Raw genomic sequence first — 25669 nt, forward strand, 5'->3', positions numbered from 1 at the left:
GGCCTGTTTAATGAGTTAATTTCTTTTGTAAATCCATCTTTCATAGCATAGTTGAAAAGCAATATCTGACTTTCATTTCTTCATTTCAATGTAATTTTGATCTATTACTTATTTTGTCAGATTCAAATAATTTTTGTGACCATTGTGGATTTTTTTTTCAAAACGAAGGAGGTTCCAACAATTTTTTTCGATTTTTATTTTAAGAAATGTAAATCCTTTTATTGTCCCACAAAGGCGAATTTCACTCTCTGCATTTAACCCATCCCCTTGGGGAGCAGTGGGCCGCCATTGTGTGGCACCAAGGGAGCAGCGAATTCACACATCTGTACAACTAATTATGGAAACCTTTTTATCCAATTGTCAGACGATTCAGAACGTAGGACCCAGAAATTCACAAGAAAGCGTTTATTTTCTGCTCAGCGCACAATGGCTCAATAGCTGGGGTAGGTTCACTGGATCCTCTGTAGAGGTGGAAACGTAGGATAGTGACTATGAAACTCAGAGAGGCAATGGTTACCAGCAAAGAAGTAACTAACATGGCTAAGAGTTCAGTCTGAGCCCAAAAGGAAGGAGTTGAATCCCGGAGGATGCAGCAGGAGCTGCCCCCAGAGTTCCAGGAGAGAAGCAGAGCAGACTGATGAGCAGAAGACAGCTGAGGTGGAGGCCAGAGAATCAGAGAGCCGAAGAAGTACCGAAGCAGAATCCACGCCGGGGTCAGGAGTCAGGTCCAAGGTCGTTTTACAGGAAAAATCAAGGAGTAAGTCCAAAAACAGAATAGGCAAAGAGAGCAGAAACAGGGGTAAAACAAAGACAAAAACTTTTTAGGATCAGGAAATCAGCAACACACTGGATTGAGAGTTACTCTCACACAGCTCCAATAATCTGGGAACGGGTAGCTTAAACAGGAACAGGTGGATCTGATGAGTGACAATGACAGTGGGCGGAGCTATGCAGAAAAGAGCCAAATCCAGCCATCAGTGCCATGACACCAACAACTGTATTACTGGCTTTAAAGTTTTCTCTGGTCATTTGGAAAGGATAATGTCTTTAAAGTTAATTATCAAAAATATTTGGATGATTATATAAAACATCGTTTGAATATTGCTTCCTGAGGTAATTAGCTTGTGCTATGCAAAGATAAAAACATATCTTTATTTTCTATTTACTTGATGGCAAATAAAAACTCTTAAAAAATATTTTTCAGCCATGAAATTTGTAATGTTTTGTTAAACATTTTGTTAAATAGGATTTAATGTTTCATGGCCTCCATTACTAACATTTCATGTCACATATGACTCTTTCTGTTAATGCGTATTCACTCAGGTCACCTGAGAGATGAGAGCTTCCTGTAACCGGACAGAGTCAGATGGCCGTCAGACGGCTCTCCTCAGTCGTCGGGTCCGTCTCAGGTGGAGCTGCTGCTCTCACTCAGTCACTCTGAGGTGTCATCACAGGAGGATCATGAAGGTAGCCTGAAGGTATTAGACTACTTTAACAGCTAATTCTGAGCTTTATTTCAATCACATTAAACAAAACATTGAGATGTTCCAAAGAAACTCATTTGACATCTTTTAGTTTAAATATTTGATTATTTGTGTTTCTAGGAAAATATCTGATGTGTTTCATGCCAAACTGGTATGTAGGATATATGATTGATGGTCTCTGTGTGAAGCAAGAGGAGTGATGGCAGAGTTTTGGCTGATTTCTGTCCCACTGGACAAGACCAGTTTAGCCAGCATGGAGAAACTAAAGCGGACCATAATTAAAACCCACCTGGCCTCATTCTGGAAGTTCTTCATCCCGGATCTAAAGGTGAGGGTGTGATCTATTCCGACAACGAGCCAATTGCACCGAATACAAGAGAAAAGTGCTATTTTTATTTAGTTTAAAGCAGTACAGTAGAGTGTGAGAGAGGACGCTGATGGTGTTTGGTGTCCTTCTCTGGTGAAGGGATGGAGGCTCAGGTTGCTCTCTGCAGTTTGAGGCAACATTTCCATCTGACCCGTTTCCCTCAGCGTGATCAGTACCCTGTCTGTCTACCAGAGAGCTGCTCTTTCACCACAGCTGTTCACATCTGTGGTTTTCAGCTTCTCAAAGCCTTAAAGTTCTAAATTGGATCCAGATGTTAATGTAGAACTTAAAAGCCTGATCATATTTGCACATTATTGTGAAATATTGATTTAAAACCTGATTAGCGAGAACTCAACGTTAACCACAAAGCCTTTGATTCTTTCTCAGAATGTCCTAATTGTGCTGCTGTTCTGTATCAAAAAGGAGCATCATCTCATGTAAAGATTATGTTTAATAAACAAATAATGCATTTCAAAATAAATGCTGAATACCTTGTATGAATACCTTACTATGTGATTTGAACATGCAGCCTGTCTCCAAAGGCGGGCTAAGCTAACTGTTAAAGGAGGAGTTATATTCCTTTCTTTATAACTATTGCATTCATATCTCTATTAACTCACTATCAGTTTGGGAATCAAACACATTTCAATCCTTGATGAATAAATAATCCTTAATAAATTGTAATATGCTGTAATCCATTGCCACTCAAAACTTCCAGTGAGTGAGCTGCATCTCTTAGTTTGAAACAATTTGGCAGGAAAACTATTTACAAAATGTTGCAAATTGAGTCTTTGTCAAAGTTAGTTTCAAATAGATTTTGATGAAAAGATAATTTTTTTATTTTATTTTCTAATTTTTGAGTAGTCTATAATATCTTTCACACACACAACACCAAACCAAAACACTGCATATTTCACCATATATATATTAATGCTCTGAACTTCCACATCAGTGCGTTTTTTGCACCATGTTTTTTCTCCCACACTGTTTACATTTGATTGCTGCTGCACTTTCAGAAATGGAAATGTCATATAAGCTGTACAAAACTACATTTTTTTAGTTGTACAAAACAAAAAGTTTTAAAGATACCTGTATGAATAAAATTACAAGAATACAGGTGCTAATTGCTGTGAGCTTTCTGAGTTGTTGGATGTGTTATGACTCAGAGCAACATTATGGCTTTTGTTTCTGCTGAGGCTGCAGGTGGGGATTCTAGACAGTCTGGTTCAAGTGTCAGATGAGCTGTCAAAACTGGACGCGCTGACTGAGAGGTAAAGCAAACACAAAACTCAGCAACAGAGGAATAAATTCTGTTGATAACTGTCAGCCCGTGTTGCAGGTTTGTCCTTCACTGAAAGCAGCAGCTCAGAGCATGTGTTCAGTCTGCATGATGAATGATTAATGCTCAGGTGATGTTTCGTTTCCCTCCTGATTTCAAATTCGTTGTTGGTCTATTTGAGCTGTGGCTGCATGAGTGATGGATCCAGCAGCTAGCCACAGTTCCAGGAAGAAGATAACACTCAGCATGATGATGTTTATAGCAAATAATGGATTCACATTTATGTCTTAGAACAAATGTCCTAATGGAGCTCAGTCAGGCTGAACATTATGGTCTTTGCTAAAGCTTTTTCTTTGGACATGTGCAGATATTAACAAACCAAAGTATGTTTTGCTGTGGTTTTATATCATGTCTCATCACAGTGTACCAAATTATTGTACAGATAGAAATGATAATCATATTCTAATATAAAAAAAAACAGAATGGCTGCTTTAAAGTATCCATCACACCTGAGTCAACACTTTTTTTCTGACTACATTTTCTGACTTTCCTGCTTTGCAAAATAGCTTTCTTTTTGATAAAAAAAAGTACTTGCCATTAAACATTTGTGTAAAATATTAGGTGATATTTTTAAGATGGAAAGAATAAAATTTTTCTTGAGGCTTCAAAGAGAATAATTTAAAGGCCTCTGGGAGGGATGGGAAAGCTACATAAAACCAAGATGTTCCATTTATATTAAAAAAGGAACAAAAGAAAAAATAAGATAAGTTTAATTAAATAAAACCTTACATTCAATTATGCTTATGCATGTGTCCATTTTATCTCATCTTTCTTCTTTTAATTTCTTTTATCTCCAGCTTTTTTTTGGTTTTGTATCCTTTCTTTGTTCTTTTTTTATATTATTTCCTATATCATTCGTTAAATAATTAGAAACTATCAGTTTAAATCAGAAGAGAACTTTATGCTCCATGTGAAAAGGCTCCAGCTGTGTGGATGAATCTATTGCATCCCTTTGAGAAAAAGTCAGAAGAGCAAAGCCGATGTTGTAAAAAAAAGGAAATTGAATACAGTTTGCCATAAGCCAAGCGAGACACATACACTATATTGCCAAAAGTATTTGCTCACCTGCCTTGACTCACATATGAGCTTAAGTGACATCCCGTTCCTAATCCATAGGGTTCAATATGACGTCGGTCCACCCTTTGCAGCTAGAACAGCTTCAACTCTTCTGGGAAGGCTGTCCACAAGGTTTAGGAGTGTGTTTATGGGAATTTTTGACCATTCTTCCAGAAGCGCATTTGTGAGGTCGCACACTGATGTTGGACGAGAAGGCCTGGCTCTCAGTCTCCGCTCTAATTCATCCCAAAGGTGTTCTATCGGGTTGAGGTCAGGACTCTGTGCAGGCCAGTCAAGTTCATCCACACCAGACTCTGTCATCCATGTCTTTATGGACCTTGCTTTGTGCACTGGTGCACAGTCATGTTGGAAGAGGAAGGGGCCAGCTCCAAACTGTTCCCACAAAGTTGGGAGCATGGAATTGTCCAAAATGTCTTGGTATGCTGAAGCATTCAGAGTTCCTTTCACTGGAACTAAGGGGCCAAGCCCAGCTCCTGAAAAACAACCTCACACCATAATCCCCCCTCCACCAAACTTTACACTTGGCACAATGCAGTCAGACAAGTACCGTTCTCCTGGCAACCGCCAAACCCAGACCCGTCCATCAGATTGCCAGATGGAGAAGCGCGATTCGTCACTCCAGAGAACGCGTCTCCACTGCTCTAGAGTCCAGTGGCGGCGTGCTTTACACCACCGCATCCGACGCTTTGCATTGCACTTGGTGATGTATGGCTTGGATGCAGCTGCTCGACCATGGAAACCCATTCCATGAAGCTCTCTGCGCACTGTTCTTGAGCTAATCTGAAGGCCACATGAAGTTTGGAGGTCTGTAGTGATTGACTCTGCAGAAAGTTGGCGACCTCTTCGCACTATGCGCGTCAGCATCCGCTGACCCCGCTCCGTCAGTTTACGTGGCCTACCACTTCGTGGCTGAGTTGCTGTCGTTCCCAAACACTTCCATTTTCTTATAATACAGCTGACAGTTGACTGTGGAATATTTAGGAGCGAGGAAATTTCACGACTGGATTTGTTGCACAGGTGGCATCCTATCACAGTTCCACGCTGGAATTCACTGAGCTCCTGAGAGCGACCCATTCTTTCACAAATGTTTGTAAAAACAGTCTGCATGCCTAGGTGCTTGAATTTATACACCTGTGGCCATGGAAGTGATTGGAACACCTGATTCCAATAATTTGGATGGGTGAGCAAATACTTTTGGCAATATAGTGTACATGTGAAACATGGTGGTGCCAGCATAATGCTACGGGACAGATTTACTTTAAGAAAGACAGGGATGGAAGCCATTTTATGAAAACATACCCTGGCAGGTGCCATTATCAGTGGAGCTGATTACCTGTTCTGAACGTTATTGGTTATGATGCTGGAAACTGTACACTGTGTTGTTGTGTAATATAAAATCTGAAAGAAATGCTCTAAATGGTTTGGATGTAACATAGAAAAATGTGAAAACGTTTTTTTTAGACATTTTTATAACTGCTGTGCTTTATAAATAAAAACATGAAAAAATCTTTAAAGAGAGATTTTCAGATTAACATCATTTTTTTTTTCACCCAGTGTGATTAAAAAAACCTGCCAGAGTCTGAAGGAAGTGATGGAGGCGTCTGGAGACAAAGTTCAGGAGTACGCCATCGTCAACGGAGGTGATTCATACAAACACACCATAACAATCGGAGTGTTTAATATCTAGCTAATAGAAGATGAAAAAGTCTGTGTGTAAAAATCAAAATACTCACCACAGCTCACTACAACTCACTACAACTCACCATAGCTCACTACAACTCACTACAGCTCACCACAGCTCACCACAGCTCACTACAGCTCACCACAGCTCACCACAGCCCACCACAGCTCACTACAGCTCACCACAGCTCACTACAACTAACCACAGCTCACTACAACTCACTACAGCTCACCACAGCCCACTACAGCTCACTACAGCTCACCACAGCTCACTACAACTAACCACAGCTCACTACAGCCCACCACAGCTCACTACAGCCCACCACAGCTCACTACAGCTCACCACAACTCACAATAGCTCACTATAGATCACAACAGCTCACCACAGCTAACCACACCTCCCTGCAACTCACCACAGCTCAGTACAGCTCACTACAACTCACCACAGTTCAGTACAGCTCACTACAGCTCACCAAACCTCACTACAGCTCACCACAGCCCACCACAGCTCACTACAGCTCACCACAGCTCACTACAACTCACAATAGCTCACTACAGATCACAACAGCTCACCACAGCTAACCACACCTCCCTGCAACTCACCACAGCTCAGTACAGCTCACTACAACTCACCACAGTTCAGTACAGCTCACTACAGCTCACCAAACCTCACTACAGCTCACCACAGCCCACCACAGCTCACTACAGCTCACCACAGCCCACCACAGCTCACCACAACTCACCACAGGTCAGTGCAGCTCACTACAGCACACCACAGCTCACTGCAGCTCACCACAGCTCACTACAACTCACAATAGCTCACTATAGATCACAACAGCTCACCACAGCTAACCACACCTCCCTGCAACTCACCACAGCTCAGTACAGCTCACTACAACTCACCACAGTTCAGTACAGCTCACTACAGCTCACCAAACCTCACTACAGCTCACCACAGCTCACTACAACTCACAATAGCTCACTACAGATCACAACAGCTCACCACAGCTAACCACACCTCCCTGCAACTCACCACAGCTCAGTACAGCTCACTACAACTCACCACAGTTCAGTACAGCTCACTACAGCTCACCAAACCTCACTACAGCTCACCACAGCCCACCACAGCTCACTACAGCTCGCCACTGCCCACCACAGCTCAACACAACTCACCACAGGTCAGTACAGCTCACCACAGCTCACTGCAGCTCACACTGTCGTCCTCCAAAGCAAAGCAAACTAACCTGACTGTTACCTACAGGCCACAGATGGGATCAGAGAAGCGCCGTTCCATCAGCACTACAGGCTTATCTCGCATCTCTAAGAGGTACAGAGTTTATCTGCTAATAGATTCCTCTTCTATATAACCGTGGTTTATTATGTTTGCAAACCTTTAGTCTTATTTTTGGTCAGAAGTTGTTTGTTTTTTCTCAGTGGACCTGATGAGGTACGTCACCAAGTTTCAGTGGGACAAAGCCAAGTATCCTACGGCTCTGCCTCTCTGCACCCTGGCAGATCTCATCAACAAGGTACCAATTCAAGCTGACCTGAGGACCAAGTTGTCTTCTTCCTAGTATCTAAACATCATTACATTCAAATAGGTCAAATTTTTCATTCTGACGGTATTATTTCTGTATTATATGTGTGTTCATTTCCTGCCAAATTATTTTATTGTTTAAACCCTTAATATGAATTTAGAAGCAATTAGTGATTCTCCAGCCACTTTCTGATGTTTTCTGAAAACACTCACATTATGATCAGCAAACATGGTTTTCAACGGACTTGTCTCCTATCGCTTGTCTTTAATGGATTATTTCACGTTTTTACTGAGTAATATATGATCATCCTTCCATAGATGATATAAGTTGACCTTTGCAGTGGGAATAAAGTCTTCAATTGTTCATCCTAGTTAAAGAAATGGAGATCAATAGATTTCACTCAGTCTGCACTTTATTTTCATATCATTGCAAAGAGAGAACAGTTCATCATATGGCCCTTATGGCACAGTATTCAGCTCTGTTCTGACTCTCCCTTACTGAGGGAGCAAAAAAACCCTGAATGTTGTGTCGGAGTGAAAACAAATTACACACTTAAACAAACCTTGAGAAAGAATTTGGCTTGTCGTGGGAATAATTACACCACCCCTTACTCAGACATTTTCTCAGCCTTGCAGGTGAAACAAACTGAAACAAACTGAAACAACTAAAAACATTTTTCACTGAATGAAAAGCATCACTAGATATAGGAGAAAAGAGAAATCTAAATTTTCTGACGATACTTTGCTTAAATCATTTGTTAAACACAGGACTGTTAAAAAGTATTTGTAGTGTAGAGATTTCCTGTTATTGTAATAAATGCTGCTTAAAATTTGTAGATCTGTAAAAAACAAAGTTTTAGAAAAATATAACAAAAGTTAAAAGTAGAATGCAGTTTTAAATGATTATTAAATTTAAAAGAGTTATTATTCATACTAACTGGAAGTAATGAAAAATTAGTCTTAGCTAATAATAATAATTTGTTTACATTTTACTATTGCACGTTTCCCATAAAATGTTTGCAGTATTTTGGAAAATTCTTCTTAAATTATTGTGGAGGAATTTAGACTAATACTTCAGATTATTTCAGAATATTTCAGCCTCTTTGGAAAATGTGTTTGAACATAAATAACTTGTTTAGGTCATGCATCAGGATCTCAGCAGGATTTCATTGCAGTCTTTGACTTTGCTCACTTTTATTTTCTCCATTGTGATTCAGAGTTGGACTGCTGGCTTGCTTCTGATCATTGACCCCAAGCATTAGTCAACTGTGCTGGAGTTTAACACCATTATACTACCCTCACCGTGCTTAAACAAGACGAGGGTCTCTACTGTATAACACAGATTTTCTGTGAATTCTAAATTTTTTCCAAAATCCAGTCACTTAGGATTCTTTGTGAATACCCGTCCTGATCTATTAAATTGAACCAAACTGTGGCTCTTCTGTGTTACTGTTGACCTGTTTGCAGTCTCTTGAACACTTTCTAAATCATTTTTTTTTATAAACAATTGTTTAAAAAAAGTTTTGTTTTTCCCCTAACTGATATGATGTGCATTGAGATCCTATTGATCTCTTGTAACCTTTCTCTAAAGAGTGAGCATATAAATTAATAAAACCCTAAATAAACAGACCAACTTTAGTTCTGATTGATTTGATTAATCATATTCAATGTTAGGGATTTAGAAAATAAGACCTCATGAAATTAAATCCCAAGGTTCTTCAGCAAAGTTTTATCTTAAAAGTGGTAAAATTAAACATTTTAATTTCTTTAACACCAAAAAATGTAAATTGTGGAAGTATTTTAGTCTCTCTAACTTAAAGGAAGAAATCAAAAGATGCTATGCCAGTAATGTTGATATAAACATGGGCTGAGAAGAAGTATAGAAATTTCCAAGTAAAGGAAAACTTGATGCTGAATATTCTGCAGGAAATATCACAGGTGGAAACAGAGCTAAGATCAAGAGCGACAGCCTACAGCAGCCTGGCAGCTTCTTTACAAAGCCTTGAACGTAATCTAAAGTGAGTAATATGCTGTAATAAATGCTTAGATGGTCAGTATGATGTACTGAAGTCTGTGATGCTTGTTTTCAGCGGTAATTTGCAAACACAAAGTCTGAGTGGTATCATAAGGAAAGAGGACCTGGTGGTCTCTGAGTATCTAACAACTATTTTAGTGGTTGTAAGCAGGTACGTACCTTAACATCTTTCCCTTTGTATATCCTGAGATGCTCATTAAACATAAAACCGTTCCACTCTGTATTATCAATCGCAGAGAAAAATATCTGCAGTGGGAGAGAAGCTATGAATTCTTCTCAGAGTTTGTGGTCCCTCGGTCGAGCAGGTGAGTTTCAGTCCAATAGTAAGGCTCTAAAACTTCTGTTCTCAAACTTCGGGAGGTCAAACTGGGAGCAGGCGTTTAAATACCTGCAGAAGGGAGAGTGTGTGGCTCAGATCAGCAGCAAGGAATATTAGTATTCTGTGCACAGAGTGATTCCAGATGAAGTTTTTAATAATTAAAAACTTTATATCAAATCAAAACACAAAGCATCAGCAGTTTCTGGTGAACTGCGAAAGAACAGATCTTAGACTTTCCAACACTGGAGGAAAACAAGCAGTGTTTTTTGACCTGGGGCATCAGGACAGTTTCTCAGTGCAGCATAAGAAGAGTTGAGGGGTGTTTACCATGAGCAGGTCCCTCCTCTTTCATTTGCACCATTAAATCTTTACATTCGCTTTTATTTTATGTCGTTATTATTATTACTGAGGCAGCTGAGAAGTTTGCATCTTCATACGTTTCAAGAATTCAGATTTTGGGTTCCCATATACAGAATCTACTCATCTCATTTTCATTTGTTGAACATTTTGTTGGTCCAGCTCAACAAAAACACCTTAAACAATAAAAATTTGAAGTTGTAGTGATAACACAATAGGTTGGAGAAGGGTTTCTGAAGCCCAACAAGATTTTGATAAAAAAAAATTATTTAAAGTATGCACCCCCCCCCCCCACCCCACCCCCATCTCACACACACACACCATTGTCCTTTCCTACCTCATTTTCTCATATTTCCTTCTGATATTTAGGAAGATTTTTGAGGACAGAGACGGGGGAATCTTCTTGGTGACTCTCTTCAAGCGAGCTGTGAACGAATTCAAAGCTAAAGCTCAGGAGAGCAAGTAAGCAGGAGGAATTTCTGGAGAAACCCCCGATGGGAGACTCACCCATGGTGTCTGCGTCAATTACCATAATGTAGTCTGTGATCCACGCAGGTTCATTGTGCGGGAGTACAGCTTTGATGTGGAGGAGAGGAAGCAGCAGGAGATCACGAAGCTCACCCTTCAGAAAAAGGAGCAGTATGTGAGTCAGGTGTTGGGATTTGCCAACAGATATTTGTGATTACGTCTTTTTTTTTAACACACTTCCTGCCTTCCTCACAGGGGATCTTTGTGCGTTGGCTGAAGGTGAATTTCACTCAGGTGTTCGTTGCCTGGATACATTTAAAAGCATTAAGAGTTTTTGTGGAATCAGTTCTCAGGTAAGAATTTATGTTAATTATTGATGACCTACTAATGGAGACTGATAAAGCTTCATGTGATTTCCTTGGGTAGGTATGGACTACCTGTGAACTATCAGGCTTTTCTTCTGGAGACAGACAGGAAGCACTCAAAGAAGCTGAAGGAGGAACTTTCTACTCTGTTTGGACACTTGGACCCGACTGCCAGCATGAAGGAGGTAGAATAGCTGATCATTTGGTTTGATATTCTATTCTGATATCAAACACAGAGAGACAAGCCAGACACCTGGCTTTAAAGTGAAGCCTCTTCTCCTTATCTGGGTTCTGCCTACTTCATTATGCCACTTCTTGCTAAATAACAAGAACAAAAAATATGGGAAAGAAAATGCAATGACAGAGATTAGCTGAAAAAATAACAATTGCTGTCACTGTGCAGATTAGCTACTAAATGATGTGTCTTGGTCAGTTGTTTTTTTCAGGGCAGAGAGGGGTTGTTGCTAAGCATAATTTATTGTTGGGAGCTGGAGAAAATCCCATCTTTCTCCAGCAGAGTCTGCCGTGGATCCTTTATAAGGATCAATTAGACATTTTGTATGCTTTTGATGAATGCACAGCATTATAACACAGATTAAAGCTAGAAAGAGTACATTTTGCATGCTATAGACCCTTTCATACAGTAAATAAACATCTGCCACACAAAAACATGTACAGTAGTATAAAAAACACAGCAGCCAATGATTCTTATGATGATTAAAGGCACCAAAAACTGAGCAAATGTAACTTTTGCATTAAGGAATGACACAGCTAGATTTTGCATTAAAAAGAAGCACAGATGAGCTTAAATTAAAAGCAATAATTTGAATAAATTTAATTCCCAAAAGAGAAGCAACATGTTTCTGAATAAATAAAATAAATAAATAAAGTATCATAGCTAAAATTAAATAGGTAGGTCAAGAGTTTACCTCTAAAAGGATCGTCTCCATTCTGTTTAGTAAATGGGCAAAAGGTTTATTTTAGCTCAAAATTATTGGTCAAACTATTAATAATATTTGACTTGAAACTACACTGTTAAAAAAGTAAATGGCAATTGTTGTTCTAACACACAATTGTATTGTAATTCGACTCAGAAATATAAATTTGACATCTAACAAATAAATACACGTTTGCCCAACTCAAATTCTCAGAAGTTGGTTTAACAAGGAGTTTTAAATCGCCTATAAAAGATTTTTTGAGTTCCCTCAACTGTAAACTCATGGGCATGCGCACTGCTTATGTTCATGGACACGCCCACTACGGTACGGGGTTTCCTATCGGTTTCTTCAAGGGCACAGCCTTTTTCCCTCGCATTTGAGAAGATTGGCTGACATTGTGCTTTTATGCATCTGGAGAACCACGGAGGAACGACCCTGGGACCTTACCAGTTTTCTGAATCTTTTCTTTTCCTGGTGAGTGCTGCAAAGTACAGCCAGTTAGCGGTTAGCTCCGTGAGTTAGCATTCCCTTGTGGTGTATTGCCACCGAGTTGAAGCATGAGTTCGCATGTTTTTCACGTTCTGATGAAAGGAAAAGCCGCGCGCGTGCGTGTTTATAATGCGCGTGTGCGCGTGCGTGTTTATGTCGCGCATGTGCGGGTGAGTGTTTATCCAGAGAAAAGAGTGCCTGTTATTTTCATTGTACAAATGAAAAGAGACATTAAGTTGAATGTAATAACTTATGAAATTTCTAAATTGTTTTATGTAGTGCAGTGTTGTTGCACTTAGGCACAGAATATTACAAGACTACATTATTTTACTTTCTTAATCTGTGTGGGTATTTACTGTTATTTACATTATTTACATGTGGATTTTTTGCTTTCATGATTTTATTTGCTTTACAAGAAAAACAGTGACATTAACATTTTATATGTTAACCCTGTAATGCAGCAGTTAATTCGTAATGAGTTAGAAAAGTTACATTACACACTGAAATTTATCATACTTGGAGAGATATAAACTGTACAGTTAAGAACAAGAAGTGAATGGATTTAACTAAGCCCTGTTGTGCTATGCAGGCAGGGTTTTTTGGATACCCCGGATTCTGGATTCTCTCCTTAAATGGAGATGGCGAGCCAACCGTGTGAACATCTGGATTTGGACTGAAGAGAAGGATTTGGACTAAAGAGGACTTACTTTTCTTGCATTCATCGTCCTGTCGGAGTGGTAGGACAAAAAAGAAAAACTCAGAGATAAAAAGGGAAAACCTTTTTCTATTTCCGTTGGGAAACAAGACATTTTATTTCATTTTATTTTTTTTAAAGGGTGCACCCATTTTAAAGAGACTACAATTGAAAAAACAAACTCAAGGCCGTCCAAATTTGTAAAACTGTTATTTTTTCATATATGTTAATACACTTACTTCACAAAAAATTACCTGTGTGTTTTCCTCTTACTAAATCGGTGTCTTACTGTTTTTTCCCTCATCATCACTCCCTCTTACAAATCTAGAACATTCTGGTCCAGTGTCAGGTTACTTTGATCTGTGCAGTTAAGATTATGTTGTTGAACATGGTTTTATACTGTATCTATTGATACAATGTTTGACTTGAAGCAATAAAAATGTTGTATTAACATAATTTTTTGAGTGTTGAATGATTGGTAGTGAAGATGATTGGTAGGACTAAAAAAACTGAGTTGATAGAACTCAACTTGCAGATAACACTACAAAATCTGAGTTTGTAGAACTCAAAATCTATATGTCAAACTCATAAAACAAAGTTGATAGAACTCAGAACTTAAAGGTGAAACTCAAAAACCTAAGTTGGTAGAACTCAAAATTTCTATGTAACACTCCAAAAACCTAAGTTGGCAGAACTCAAAAATCTTTGTAAACTCAACCACAGTGAATTTAAGTAAGGAAAACTCAAAAAACCAAATGCATCACGTTGCCTAGAAAATTTAAGTTCTGTCAACCTCTATTTTTTTTTCAGTGTATAAAGAAAAGGGGTTTTCAGATTCATGTTCTGGAAAATTTATTTAGTCTAAGATTTTCAAAAGGTCTGGTAGATTATGTTCTTTTGACCATTTTTCCTTGAAACACCTTGAAACACCGGGCTACGGTGGTGAGACTGGTGGGGCCCCACTCTCTGGAGGGGCTCTCGGGGAACGGGGGTGCCTATTGGAGTCAGCGGGGGAGCTGGCTCCCTGGGAGTGCAGTAAGCGCCCCAGTCCTTTGCTCCCCATTCCCGAAATCCTCCCTCTGCCTGCTCCATCACAGTGCCACACATGTAGGTTTTTGGCGAGGGGGTCATTACTGGTGGGCCCCACCTTCTGATGACGTCCCCCGCCCCAATTTTATTTTGCATTTTAGACAGTTCCATCTACAACATTTTCACAACACACATCTATGTAGGGTATTTTCTGAGGGTTGGGGGTCAAGGCCGACCAGGGGGGGCTTATTTTATGGGCCTCACCACAGTCAGCTTCCTCCATCCCCTCTCGCATCTATACATTGAGGGTTCAGGGTTGTCAAATGGGGGGTGCGCTGGCACCGCCTATCTCCTGGAGGGGGGGATGGACTGTGCTGGACACCCCCTCTTGGTACTCCCAGTTTTAATTACATCTGAGAGCAACACACAACAACACAACATTTGAGCAGGCGCAGGGAGGATCGGGGTCTTCTCACACCCCTGTTCCCCGGCGGCCACCTGGAGTCTGGGGCCTGGAGGAACAGTGAGCCACCTGGTCGTTGGCTCTTACCTTTTGCGCCTCTTGGCAGAGAAATTAAAAGAAAAATAAATCTAGCCGAAAACTCCTGTAGGGCAAAAAAAACAGAACACCTACTTTCACCGATCTTGGTTCAGAATTCCCATTAGCTTCTGAAGGTAAAATCATGATGCAAAAACTTGGAAAGCTCTTAAAACAACAAAAGCAAAACATGCATTGTTTTGTTTTGTTGGCATGTTTGAATCTCAAAAGAATTGAATAAATATCACACAAAAAACAAAAACAAATTATGTCCAAAGAAGGTAAAAACAGAAATAGAACAAAATAAAGTATGAAGAGTGAAACTTAGTAAATAACTTTAAAAATAGAATCAGATCAGTGGTCACTGAATGTGCTGTTTTAACTCAACAATAAGGTATGTTTGAAAAACAGTTAACTGAGGGGTTTAGCCTTGCACAGAGCTATATACAAATATTTATATCTATATATCTATAGATACAGTGAGTAAAATACGTATTTGAACACCATGCTATTTTTTCAAGTTCTCCCACTTAGAAATCATGGAGGGGTCTGACATTGTTATCATACGTGCATGTCCACTGTGAGAGACATAATCTAAAAAAAAAAACCCCACTAGAATTCACAATTTAAGATTTTTTCAACTGTTTCTTTGAAGATACAGCTATGATACAGCTGCAAATAAGCATTTGAACACCTGAGAAAATCAGTTAATATTTGGTACACTAGCCTTTGTTTGTGATTACAGAGGTCAAACATTTCCTGTAGTTTTTCACCAGGTTTGCACTGCAGGAGGGATTTTGGCCCACTCCTCCACACACAGATCGTCTGTAGATCAGTCGGTTTTCTGGGCTGTCACTGAGAAACACAGAGTTTGAGCTCCGTCCAAAGATTCTCTATAGAGTTTAGGTTTGGAGACTGGCTACACCAAGGCAGAACCTTGATATGCTTCTTCCAGAGCCACTCATCGAAATAGTCATTGGCGAACTTAAGATGGGCCTTGACATGTGCTGGTTTAAGCAGGGGAATCTTCAGTGAAATGCATGATTTCAAACAATGGCGTCTTAATGCTTAGTGTATTAGCAACAGTAACCTTGGAAACGGTGGTCACAGCTCTTTACAGGTCATTTTTCACTTTTCGTAGGATCCTTGAGACCCTACAAGGTGAGATCTTGCATGGAGCCCCAGTCCGAGGCAGATTGACAGTCATGTTTACTTTTTCCTTTTTCTAATGATTGCTCCAACAGTGGACCTTTTTTCACCAAGCTGCTTGGCAATAATCTCCGTAGCCTTTTTCGACCTTGTGGAGGTGTACAACTTTGTCTCTAGTGTCTTTGGACAGCTCTTTGGTGTTGGCCATATTAGTAGTTTGATTCTTACTGATTGTGTGAGGGGAACAGGTGTCTTTATGTAGCTAATGACCTCAAACAGGTGCACTAATTTAGGATAATAAATGGAGGGAAGGTGGACATTTTGAAGGCAGACTAACAGGTCTTTGAGGATCAGAATTTCAGCTGATAAACAGGTGCTCAAATATTTATTTACAGCTGTATCATACAAATAAATAGGTAAAAAAAAAATCATAAATTGTAATTTCTGCACTATTTTTTAGATTATGTCTCTCACAGTGGACACGCACCTACGATGACAATTTCAGACCCTGCATAATTTCTAAGTCGGAGAACTTGCAGAATAGTAGGGTGTTCAAATTGTTATTGTCCTCACTGTGTAAAGATATATTTATATAATTATATGTATATTTTTAGCATTGTTTTTTAATATTTTCTTTTTCTACTTCTTTTTGTAACCTATTTGGGCATTAAAGCCCCAGGAATCGATGTACCAGAGCTAGATGATAGCTCAACAGATTTGCTTCACAGGCAGAACATAATAGTTTTTGCCATGAGGATTCACTTGGTACTTGTAAATCAAACTTTATTGAAAATTATTTAGGGAATAAAATGGTATAGATGACATGAAAGAGAGCATGGAAAGGGAGAAAATAAAACAAAACAACAAAAATAGACAACACAGAAGATATGTGTTGTCTATAGAAGTAGACTTAGAAGTCTACTTCCACACCTGAATGGGATGAGAGGGAAATATTACATAATATTAATCAGGGGGGTATATATCTGTAGCTGCTGCCTAGTATTCAGTATTAGTGTGTATCCATGAGCACCTGGAACCAAACCCCCATATTATGTGTGCATGGGCATGCTTTTGTAAAGGATTTAAAAAGCTTCTTCTGAAGGAAAATATGCTTAAGAGGCCAGGAGGACCAGACTGGCCTGGCAGCCACCAGAAATGAGACAGTGCCCATCAAAGTATTGAGCCCCTGACATAGGTACCTGTCTCTGGCGTGGAGCATAAGACGGGAGGAGGAAGGCCCTGCTCATACTTGGGCCCTATGATGTTCCAGTAGGTGGGAGGGGAGGAAAACACTCAACCTGACTTGTAAACAAATTTACATACATTCACACAATCCCGCTTTTAAGCCTATGTGGACATATGCAAGCATTCAATAGAGACGCACACAAGGAAATGCAGACACTAAACATATTATTATACTGCTCATACAAACACTGTCCTCCTGGGCCTAGGGGCCAATCCCTCTGGGGGACACAGCCCACAGACCCAGGAGGAGATCCCCAGATCCCCCGCTGTGAGAAGGAGGCAGGCAGCAGGCAGGGGCCGGAAACAAAAGGGGCAGAAAACAGGTGCCAAGGGAGGAGAGGAGCAATTTTCATCTAGGAAATTATTCCTTTGGGACTTGGGCTGAGAGGTCCTTGCAGCCCAGTTCTAGCCCCAACAACAAGCTCAGAAAAATGTCACCAATGCAATTAACCCTAAGAATATTTACAGTCCTGTCAAATTTACATTTTAATGTTAGATCTAAATGTTCAATCTAAATTCTAATTTGCAGGTTATGCAAAGACTGATAGTAATTTCATGGTTGACTCTATAAGTCTGTGATAGCTTTCTGCGTTATTTCTAAAACAGGTGAAGTGTGACATCCCAGGGCTCTGTCAGCAGGAGTACTCCTCCTACATCTGCTTCCATATCAGCACCATCATGCTGGAGAGCGGCGAGCAGACAGCATCGTGACCAACTGACAGAAAGCACCTCAACAACCTCAGCAGTCAGGACCAAAAACAAACCAACAGTACTATAAAAAGTAACCTGTGACAGATGGACATACTGCATATGCAATGACCTGTGTACATAAACCTCAACTTCTGGGAGGTAAAGTCATGTTAATATTCTCTTCAGTTGAGGATTGTTTATCCTACTATCATGAATGCTTATCTTTGTAAATATGTGAAAGTTTTCTAGGAATCCAAAGCTCCCATCTGGCACCTCTGGTAAAGCTTAGAATAAAATTCAGCTTTTTATGGTAATGCATAAACTCACCAGAAGAAACTTTAATTTGAGCATAAATTTGTCCATAAATCTGAAAAATCCCAAATTAAAAAGTAATAATATTTAGTAAGACTGTCTTACTAGTAGCAAAGCATTACAACACTCCTTTATATTTAACAGCAGAAATAAGATCCTTCCGTCACATTCAATCTTTGCTTGAAACTGAACTCAACTGAAGTGTTTAATGCCGGAAAGCTCATCTTTAGTGTCAGCTGACCAAAGCCACAGTTTCAGTTAGAAAGCCCGGTGCAATAAACCCAATGCCTACACGTTTGTGATGGTAGGATAGGAAATGTCGGTTCTTGCATCTCTACCAAAACACTGGTTAATGTAATGTCCAAGATTCAGCTCTCTGGCAGTGAGCTTTAAAGCCCATAATGGTTCGTTTCATTTCCTCTTCCTCAATGCACACTGTAGAACGATACACTTAAGCCCCATTTACACTACCCTTGAAAAACCGATCCAGGCCCAGACCGGTCCGAGCTTGGATCGGTAACCAGGCCAAGCTCAGTTTTGACGACCGTTCACACGTCACACTTATCTCGGTTATCTCGACTCCTCGACTCCTCGCCTCCTAGTGACGATGTGCGGTATTACTGCTAGGATTGAAGGAGGGACTCAAGCAGCTGGTGGCGGTAATGCACCAAACGCTGTTTGTCAACCGCCGTAAAACCCAAGAAGAAGAAGACGAAGGAGGAGGGAATCAAGCAAATCAAAATGGCGGCGCCCATCACATTCAGAAAGTTATGCTTGATTATTATTGCTGTACTTCCGTGTTTGCGGTGTGTCAGGCGAAGACGGCAACCTTGCGCGGATGTACTTGAATGGAGTGTGAATCGGCATGTTCAGCCAGTCGGCGATGACGCGTTCTGCTCATGCGCTCTTGTTATCAGAGAACCGAGCCAGGAAAAAACCGAGCCGAACCCACCTCGGGAACTGGTCTGCAGTTAGCGCGGTCCGGTTATGTCTATCTCGGTTCAGTTCAGGTTGTTTCCGTTCACACACGACAAGTTATCTCAGTTACTGAGCTCGGACCGGTCTCGGCTCAGTTTTTTAAGGGTAGTGTAAACGGGGTATTAGGTTCTTTTGCAGGCTTGTGTGTTTAAGCTCCAGTTCCTTTATGCTTTTTAATCATTGATGCAGCTGATCTGGGGAAGTTGACTACATGTTCTCTTGTCTTTCCTATTTGAACGGTTGTCCTTAAAAAATGTCCTTCCTAATTAAGTCATATCTAAACCTTAAAGGTACAGTGGGGGAAAGACCCACTGCACAACCCTGTACCTACTCCCGAGAGGGAACACCTATTAATCAGCTGTGTGCAAGAGCATGCACAACCCCATTTCTCCTCGTGCACGTTTGGTTTAAAAGTTGCAGTTTGCATCGCTTACACGTTTACTTTCCAAAAGAAGATTTGCAATTTTTCCACTATGTCAGACACACCACCAGTAAGTGAATATGGGGACGAGCACGTAGGTCAGCATTATGTAAACCTATCACCACAATGATTGACAATTAGGAGGACCACTTATTTTGATGTCCACCCAGAAAAAGAACTTCCTCCCATATACCTTTCAGTTAAGAATTACTAATAATCAACTTAAAGAAGTAAAGCATGAAGTAAATGACTGTGACATATATTAACCTGGAGTTGTAGGCGTAGCAATACGTTTGTCATTTTGATTTTTGTTAAGGATATGTGTTGTTTAAATAATATTGAATGTTTTTCAAATCTGTTGTAAAATTTTGCAACCATCCTAAAAGAGGAATTTAAACTTCCACACATTACCAGTGGTGCCAGTGTGGAGAATGCTGCATTGAACTATTCTGTTGTAAATGCTGATATCATTGCTCGGCTTGAAGAACTTAAAGTGATCACATCCTTCCAAAAGCTGTCAAGCAAATAAAGTGAATAAATCAGTGAAACAACTTATCCTATTCTGTGTAACATTGATCCATGTCTTCAGTTTATTATTTTCTAATGCCTGAATTTTTCCTTGGTCAGCTGTGTCATTGTTATATACACTCAAAAACTGCACCAGATATCTAAGAAAAAAATATAAAATAAAAACAGACTTTGAAGACTCTTAGAAAACCTATAAATCATCTGAAAATGGAAAGAGTGAGGAAAGTAATTACTATAAATTCTCCCTAAACTGGCCAAGGAGGGGAATGACCAAAGAAGCAGCCCTGATGGTAACTGGATGAACAACAGAGACTCACAGTTAAAATGAGAAAACAAAATTCCCAGGATATGGAGGAGTTGCAAGAATAAAGCCAGCATTAAAAAAAATCCTTAAGTTATCTAAGTTGTTTTAGAGGTTTCCTCCAATAGTTGGAATGTGCGGGTCAAATTCCAACTAAGACATTTTTGCAAATTTGCAAACTTATGTTGAAAGAGACAATCCCACAAAAGACTCTTCCAATATAAATTCAAACCTCACGTTTTAGAAATAGAATATTTATGGTTTTCCTTTTGTTTTCTACTACTTTGAGTTAATCAATACCATAAACCCAAAAGTTAAGTGGATATAAAATAACACATGGAAGGTGTAGTAATGATATACATGTCCCAGTCACCAGATAGATTTCTCTCTGCTGTGTAAAGCAGCCATTTTAATATCAGAACCATCAGTGTGTTAAAAGACAAACAATAATCCTGAACAAGAAGGAAAGATTGGACTTCATCATGATGCAAACAATATGGCATAGCTTCTTCTAAGTGGCTTTGAGATTCCCAGCAAGGCTGTTTGTTCAGAGCATAAAATATGCAACAGTTAGCTGCTCCTTCACTGAAAAAATGTTGTTGGTTTTATTTGCATCTGAATCCAATCAGAGAGCAAACAGCCAAATGTGGTTGGAAGCGACAATTGTGATTGTTTCCTCCTGGTGTCTGTGTGCGTGTGTGTGCACGTGGGTATGGGAGAGAGAGAGAGAGAGAGAGAGAGAGAGAGAGAGAGAGAGAGAGGGGCGGGGGGGGGGGGGGTGTGCTAAGCAGAGCTTGCCAGTCAAGCTGTTCCATTCAGGACACGAAACAGTCTGCAAGACATCACTTTCATAGGCGTCATGAATTTGGGCATTAGTCACAGTCGCTCCGCCGTTCTAGCCTATTTTCAGGTCCAATAAACCTTCTGAATAAAATGTGGACAATTCCGAAACCAAAATATAGAAACGCTTTGAGCGAAGAGGGGGATATCACTGTGAACATCGGCGGAGTGAGAGTGGTGCTTTTCGGGGACGATCTGAGGCGCTACCCGGAGAGCAGGCTGGCGGAGCTGTCCAGCTGCTCAGCTCAGAACTCAGAACTTATCTCCACCCTCTGCGATGACTTTGACCCGCTCAGAGGAGAGTTTTACTTTGATCGGGATCCTGACTCCTTCAAGTGCATCATCGATGTTTATTACTTCGATGAAATCCACATAAAAACCGGGATTTGTCCCATATGCTTTATCAAGGAGATGGAGTTCTGGAAGATAGACCAGAGCGTTTTGGATGAGTGCTGCAAAAGTTATCTGAGTGAGAAGGAGGAAGAGCTGAACGAGATTGCGAGCAAAGTGAAAGCTATTTTAGAAGATCTGGATATGGATCAATGCATCACTCGCACCCAGAGGTACCAGAGGTCCCTGTGGAGACTGATGGAAAAGCCGGATTCCTCCCTGCCGGCGCGCTTCATCGCTATCACCTCCTTTCTCTCCATCCTTGTGTCAGCGGTGGTGATGTGTGTGAGCACCATCCCGGAGCTGCAGGTGGCCAACGCGGAGGGGAAACTGGTTGAACACCCGACCATGGAGGCGATCGAGACCGTGTGCATGCTGTGGTTCACGGTGGAGTTCGTGCTGCGCCTCGTTTCCTCTCCCAACAAATGGCGCTTTGCGCTCTCCATAATGAACATCATAGACTTCATGGTGATTATGCCTTTTTACGTTGTTCTGTCCCTCACTTTGCTCGGTACCACGTCCATGATGGAGCTGGTGAACGTTCAACAGGCTGTCCAGGCGTTGCGCATCATGCGCATCGCGCGTATTTTCAAGCTGGCGCGCCACTCCTCTGGGCTGCAGACCCTGACCTATGCGCTGAAGAGGAGCCTGAAGGAGCTGGGGCTGCTCCTCATGTACATGGGTGTGGGGATCTTTGTGTTCTCCGCTCTGGCCTACACTTTGGAGCAAAGCCACCCGGAAACGCTCTTTAGGAGCATCCCTCAGTCTTTCTGGTGGGCCATCATCACCATGACCACGGTGGGTTACGGAGACATCTACCCCAAAACCCCTCTGGGGAAATGCAACGCGGCGGTCAGCTTTCTGTGCGGGGTGATCGCCATCGCTCTGCCCATCCACCCGATCATCAACAACTTTGTTGTCTTCTACAACAAGCAGAAAGTGCTGGAGACTGCCGCAAAGCACGAGGTGGAGCTGATGGAGCTGAAGTCCGACGAGGAGGCGCGCAAAAAAAGTCAAGAATGAAAAACATCAAAACCAAAAAGATCACTGAAAACCCTTTTTTCCAGCATCAGAGTGAACAGATTATAACGCGGTTATAAAGGGAATATCAGGCTGCTATAGCGCTGTCACTGTTGTCTTTTCCTTGCATGTTTTGTCTTCTATGTGATGTGCTGATTTTGTAAAGGCATTAATAAAACATATAGGACTCTCGGTTAAGTTCAAAATAAAAACACAAACCCCCTCTTCTGTTTCTGTAAATAAAAAAATAAAAAAATGAAGAATTAAAATCTTTTAGTTAATATGAACCAAAACGCATTAAACTGCTAAAAATAGTCCTTTTCCTGCAAGGTTTCTAAGATAATTATCATTCAGATTGGTCCTCTGTGAATTCCCCAAAAATGAGTTCAGAGACAATCAGGCAAAGCTGAATCATTAAGCCCATATGGTTTATTAACTAATTATAAAATTATGCCTAACAATACATTTATCACAAGCATAAATGGAAGCAATCATCTTATTTTCTTTCAAAAACAAATATGAGAAAGATTGTTAAAAGATTTTTATATTCTTTCACATCCAACGCCAAAGTTTATAACAAATATTAAACAGTATAGCTGCTGTAGTCAAACTGACACTTATTGGGGCTTCTTTCAAAGATAAAACCGGTATTGCAACATTTTGAAATGTTTCCCCTCTCCCTTTAAACTGTGAATTTAAATCCAAACCCATATAAAGGACAGCAATATGGGCATGCTAATCTGTAGAAGTATAAAGTTTATATAAATTAAAAAAGAAGAACAGAAAAAGGACTGTTAGTTTGGTGCAAAAAAGAAGGTCCTTGTTTCAAGGTCCTGTTTACTTGGTTATTTTAATGTACCCCGAGTAGGAGTGCAATGTGTGGCCAAGTGTTTTATTACCCTGTGGGGAAATTTTTCCATAAAGAATTTACATTTTGGCCACTTATAGGTACTTGTGGGGACAAACAAGTGGTGCCCATAACACCAGTTCTGTCGCTGGGGTGGGGGGTAGGTTTACCTAAGATGGGAATTAAGTTCAAGTTAAACTTAGTGTTAGGTAATAGTTAGGGTTAGGTCATAGAAATAAAATTAGAAGTCAATGAGAAAGTCCCCACAATGACAGTTTAGCGAGTGTGTGTGTGTGGAGGGACGTGTCCCTCTGGTATGAATAGGTTAGCAAAATGTAAGGTAAATACATAAAAGCAGAATAGAAGTGAAACATCAACAGGGCGTCTTTCGCCATATAGTGTTTAATTGTACAGAAAGGTAAACCACTGCTACATTCACTGTAAAGATTGGTTACTTTGCTGCATTCAAACAGACAGTGATTAACGATTCTTCATTTATGACCTAATATTCCTACTCATTCATTATCTCTACTCTGTTCAATATTTAATTTGCCGGAGTTTTCTGCACATTTTTAGGGAATTGACACGCTTAACCTGATATGGGGAAAAAACCTCAAAAGAATAATTAAGTTTGATTAATTTAGTTTGATTGTACAGCCAAGTTAAGATAAAAGAGTTAGCATTAGCAATAGTCCAGAGGACATACAGCATATAAAGAGGGTTAGGCGGCTGCATAAACCTGTCTGGGGAGACTTGTTGCTGAAGCCTTAAGAAAATGGACTCAAATAATCTAAAATAAGAAGGATAAGGAGAATAAAAGGGAATAAACTGGTAGAGGTAGTAACAAAAAGGTGACTGGCTGAGAGTGAAGGAGAGAGATGTCAAAAGGGTAATTGAGCTGGACAGGAATGAGACAAATAGACCCAGTTTACACAATAGGTTGTAATAAGGATGTAGTAAGAACCTGCAGTCATGTTAATTTAGATACCATGCTTTTCTATTGCACAATGAACAGATATATTCAAATGAAAAAATATTCATACTCATTTAAAATGTTCTTGTTGGAATTTTATGTTAAACCAACTTATTGTACAACATTATCGTAGGAAAAGGGTATTTTCATGATCCTTAGATGATTGAGTTTATATTTATATCTCTATATCGTTGTTGTTTCTATCCTCTTAATGTTGCCGTTTCAGTCAATACTGTTGTTGGATTGAACAGTGCTCTGTTTGATAATAAAAGCAGCTTTAGCCTGGAGTCTGAGGCTTTCACAGCACAACCTAATTTAAGATAAAGAAAAATACTAAAAGTTGGACTATTAACCAATTATGTGACTTGTGAAGGGAAGAGTTACACTTTTATTCAGAGGTAACGGATTAAAGTGCAGGTTAACAAATGCATGCCCCAATTTTTATATTTAATTTGTAAAAAAGAGGAAAACACAAACCATCTCCCGCATTACAGTTATCAACTTCTTTGAATTGGTTTATGAATTACAATTATTTTAAAGTTTGTAATTATATGATGACAAATCTAAAAAAGTGCTATGAATAATTTAAATAAGGAACTTGAAAAAAGTAATAAAATGGAAAAAAGGTGCACTAAATCAAGATCAAAACAAATTGGACAATTGTTTATCTTTGACTGTGTAGATTGAATAAAAAACACATGAAAATACAACTTTAGGTTCCTTAAAACCTATCATCATAATTTGGCTTCTTCAGCTGATGCTTGTAACGTCCCAATCCTTTGCAGTGACAATCAGCTGTCTATTTTAATAAATAACGTAGATTCATCTTATGAGCTTCGACGCATTAACAAAGCACATTTGAGACAACTTTCTTGTAGGAGTCAAGTAGCACGTGAAGAAGTGCTATAATTTATGCTGAACTAAAACTTTAATATAACCTTTTGACGAGGACTCCTCTTGCCATTATTTGTTTATTTAACTTCCTGAATAAGACACAGTCTGTGTTCAGGTTTAACAAAGGGTCATCATTTCTCTCTCTTTTTAGCTCAGGATGGTGGACAATGAAAGCCTGATTGGTGAGACGGAAATACAGATACTGGGTGAGTCATCCACAGGCAAGGGTCAGTTGTTCCTAGATGAATGGTAGCGTGTTTGATGCATCCACATCCCTTTTCCTCTCTCCATCTCTGTCTTTTTCTTTGTTTCTGTGCTTTTCTCTGCTTCTGACTCGAATCGAGGCAGGGGTCTGTGAGAAAATG

The 25669-nt window shown here is 40.0% G+C and overlaps 2 protein-coding genes across 2 annotated transcripts; both read left to right on the forward strand.

Moving 5' to 3' along the window:
* The first annotated feature begins 1398 nt into the window (after nt 1-1398).
* Nucleotides 1399-18560, forward strand: atp6v1c2 (ATPase H+ transporting V1 subunit C2). The gene is made up of 14 exons (XM_038285166.1): nt 1399-1478; nt 1605-1812; nt 3055-3122; nt 5822-5907; nt 7209-7274; nt 7382-7476; nt 9411-9502; nt 9575-9670; nt 9756-9824; nt 10565-10657; nt 10751-10838; nt 10919-11016; nt 11090-11213; nt 17717-18560. Exons 2-14 carry the CDS (start codon nt 1684-1686, stop codon nt 17819-17821), a joined length of 1209 nt encoding a protein of 402 aa, XP_038141094.1. The 5' UTR covers nt 1399-1478; nt 1605-1683; the 3' UTR covers nt 17822-18560.
* A 2599-nt stretch (nt 18561-21159) lies between these two features.
* On the forward strand, nt 21160-24233 carry kcnf1b (potassium voltage-gated channel, subfamily F, member 1b). The gene has a single exon (XM_038285102.1). The coding sequence runs from the start codon at nt 21274-21276 to the stop codon at nt 22591-22593; it is 1320 nt and encodes a 439-aa protein (XP_038141030.1). The 5' UTR covers nt 21160-21273; the 3' UTR covers nt 22594-24233.
* The last annotated feature ends 1436 nt before the right edge of the window (nt 24234-25669 follow it).

This window comes from Cyprinodon tularosa, unplaced genomic scaffold (genome assembly GCF_016077235.1).
Source record: "Cyprinodon tularosa strain WSP-4 unplaced genomic scaffold, ASM1607723v1 ctg207, whole genome shotgun sequence".
NCBI lineage: Eukaryota > Metazoa > Chordata > Actinopteri > Cyprinodontiformes > Cyprinodontidae > Cyprinodon > Cyprinodon tularosa.

What these genes read in the sequence shown, in the direction of transcription:
- atp6v1c2 (XM_038285166.1), top strand. Translation starts at nt 1,684, where the DNA reads ATGGCAGAGTTTTGGCTGATTTCTGTCCCACTGGACAAGACCAGTTTA. An exon ending in GTACGCCATCGTCAACGGAG is followed by an intron (nt 5,908 to 7,208) that starts GTGATTCATACA and finishes TGTTACCTACAG; the next exon opens with GCCACAGATGGGATCAGAGA. An exon ending in ATTTTAGTGGTTGTAAGCAG is followed by an intron (nt 9,671 to 9,755) that starts GTACGTACCTTA and finishes TATCAATCGCAG; the next exon opens with AGAAAAATATCTGCAGTGGG.
- kcnf1b (XM_038285102.1), top strand. Translation starts at nt 21,274, where the DNA reads ATGTGGACAATTCCGAAACCAAAATATAGAAACGCTTTGAGCGAAGAG.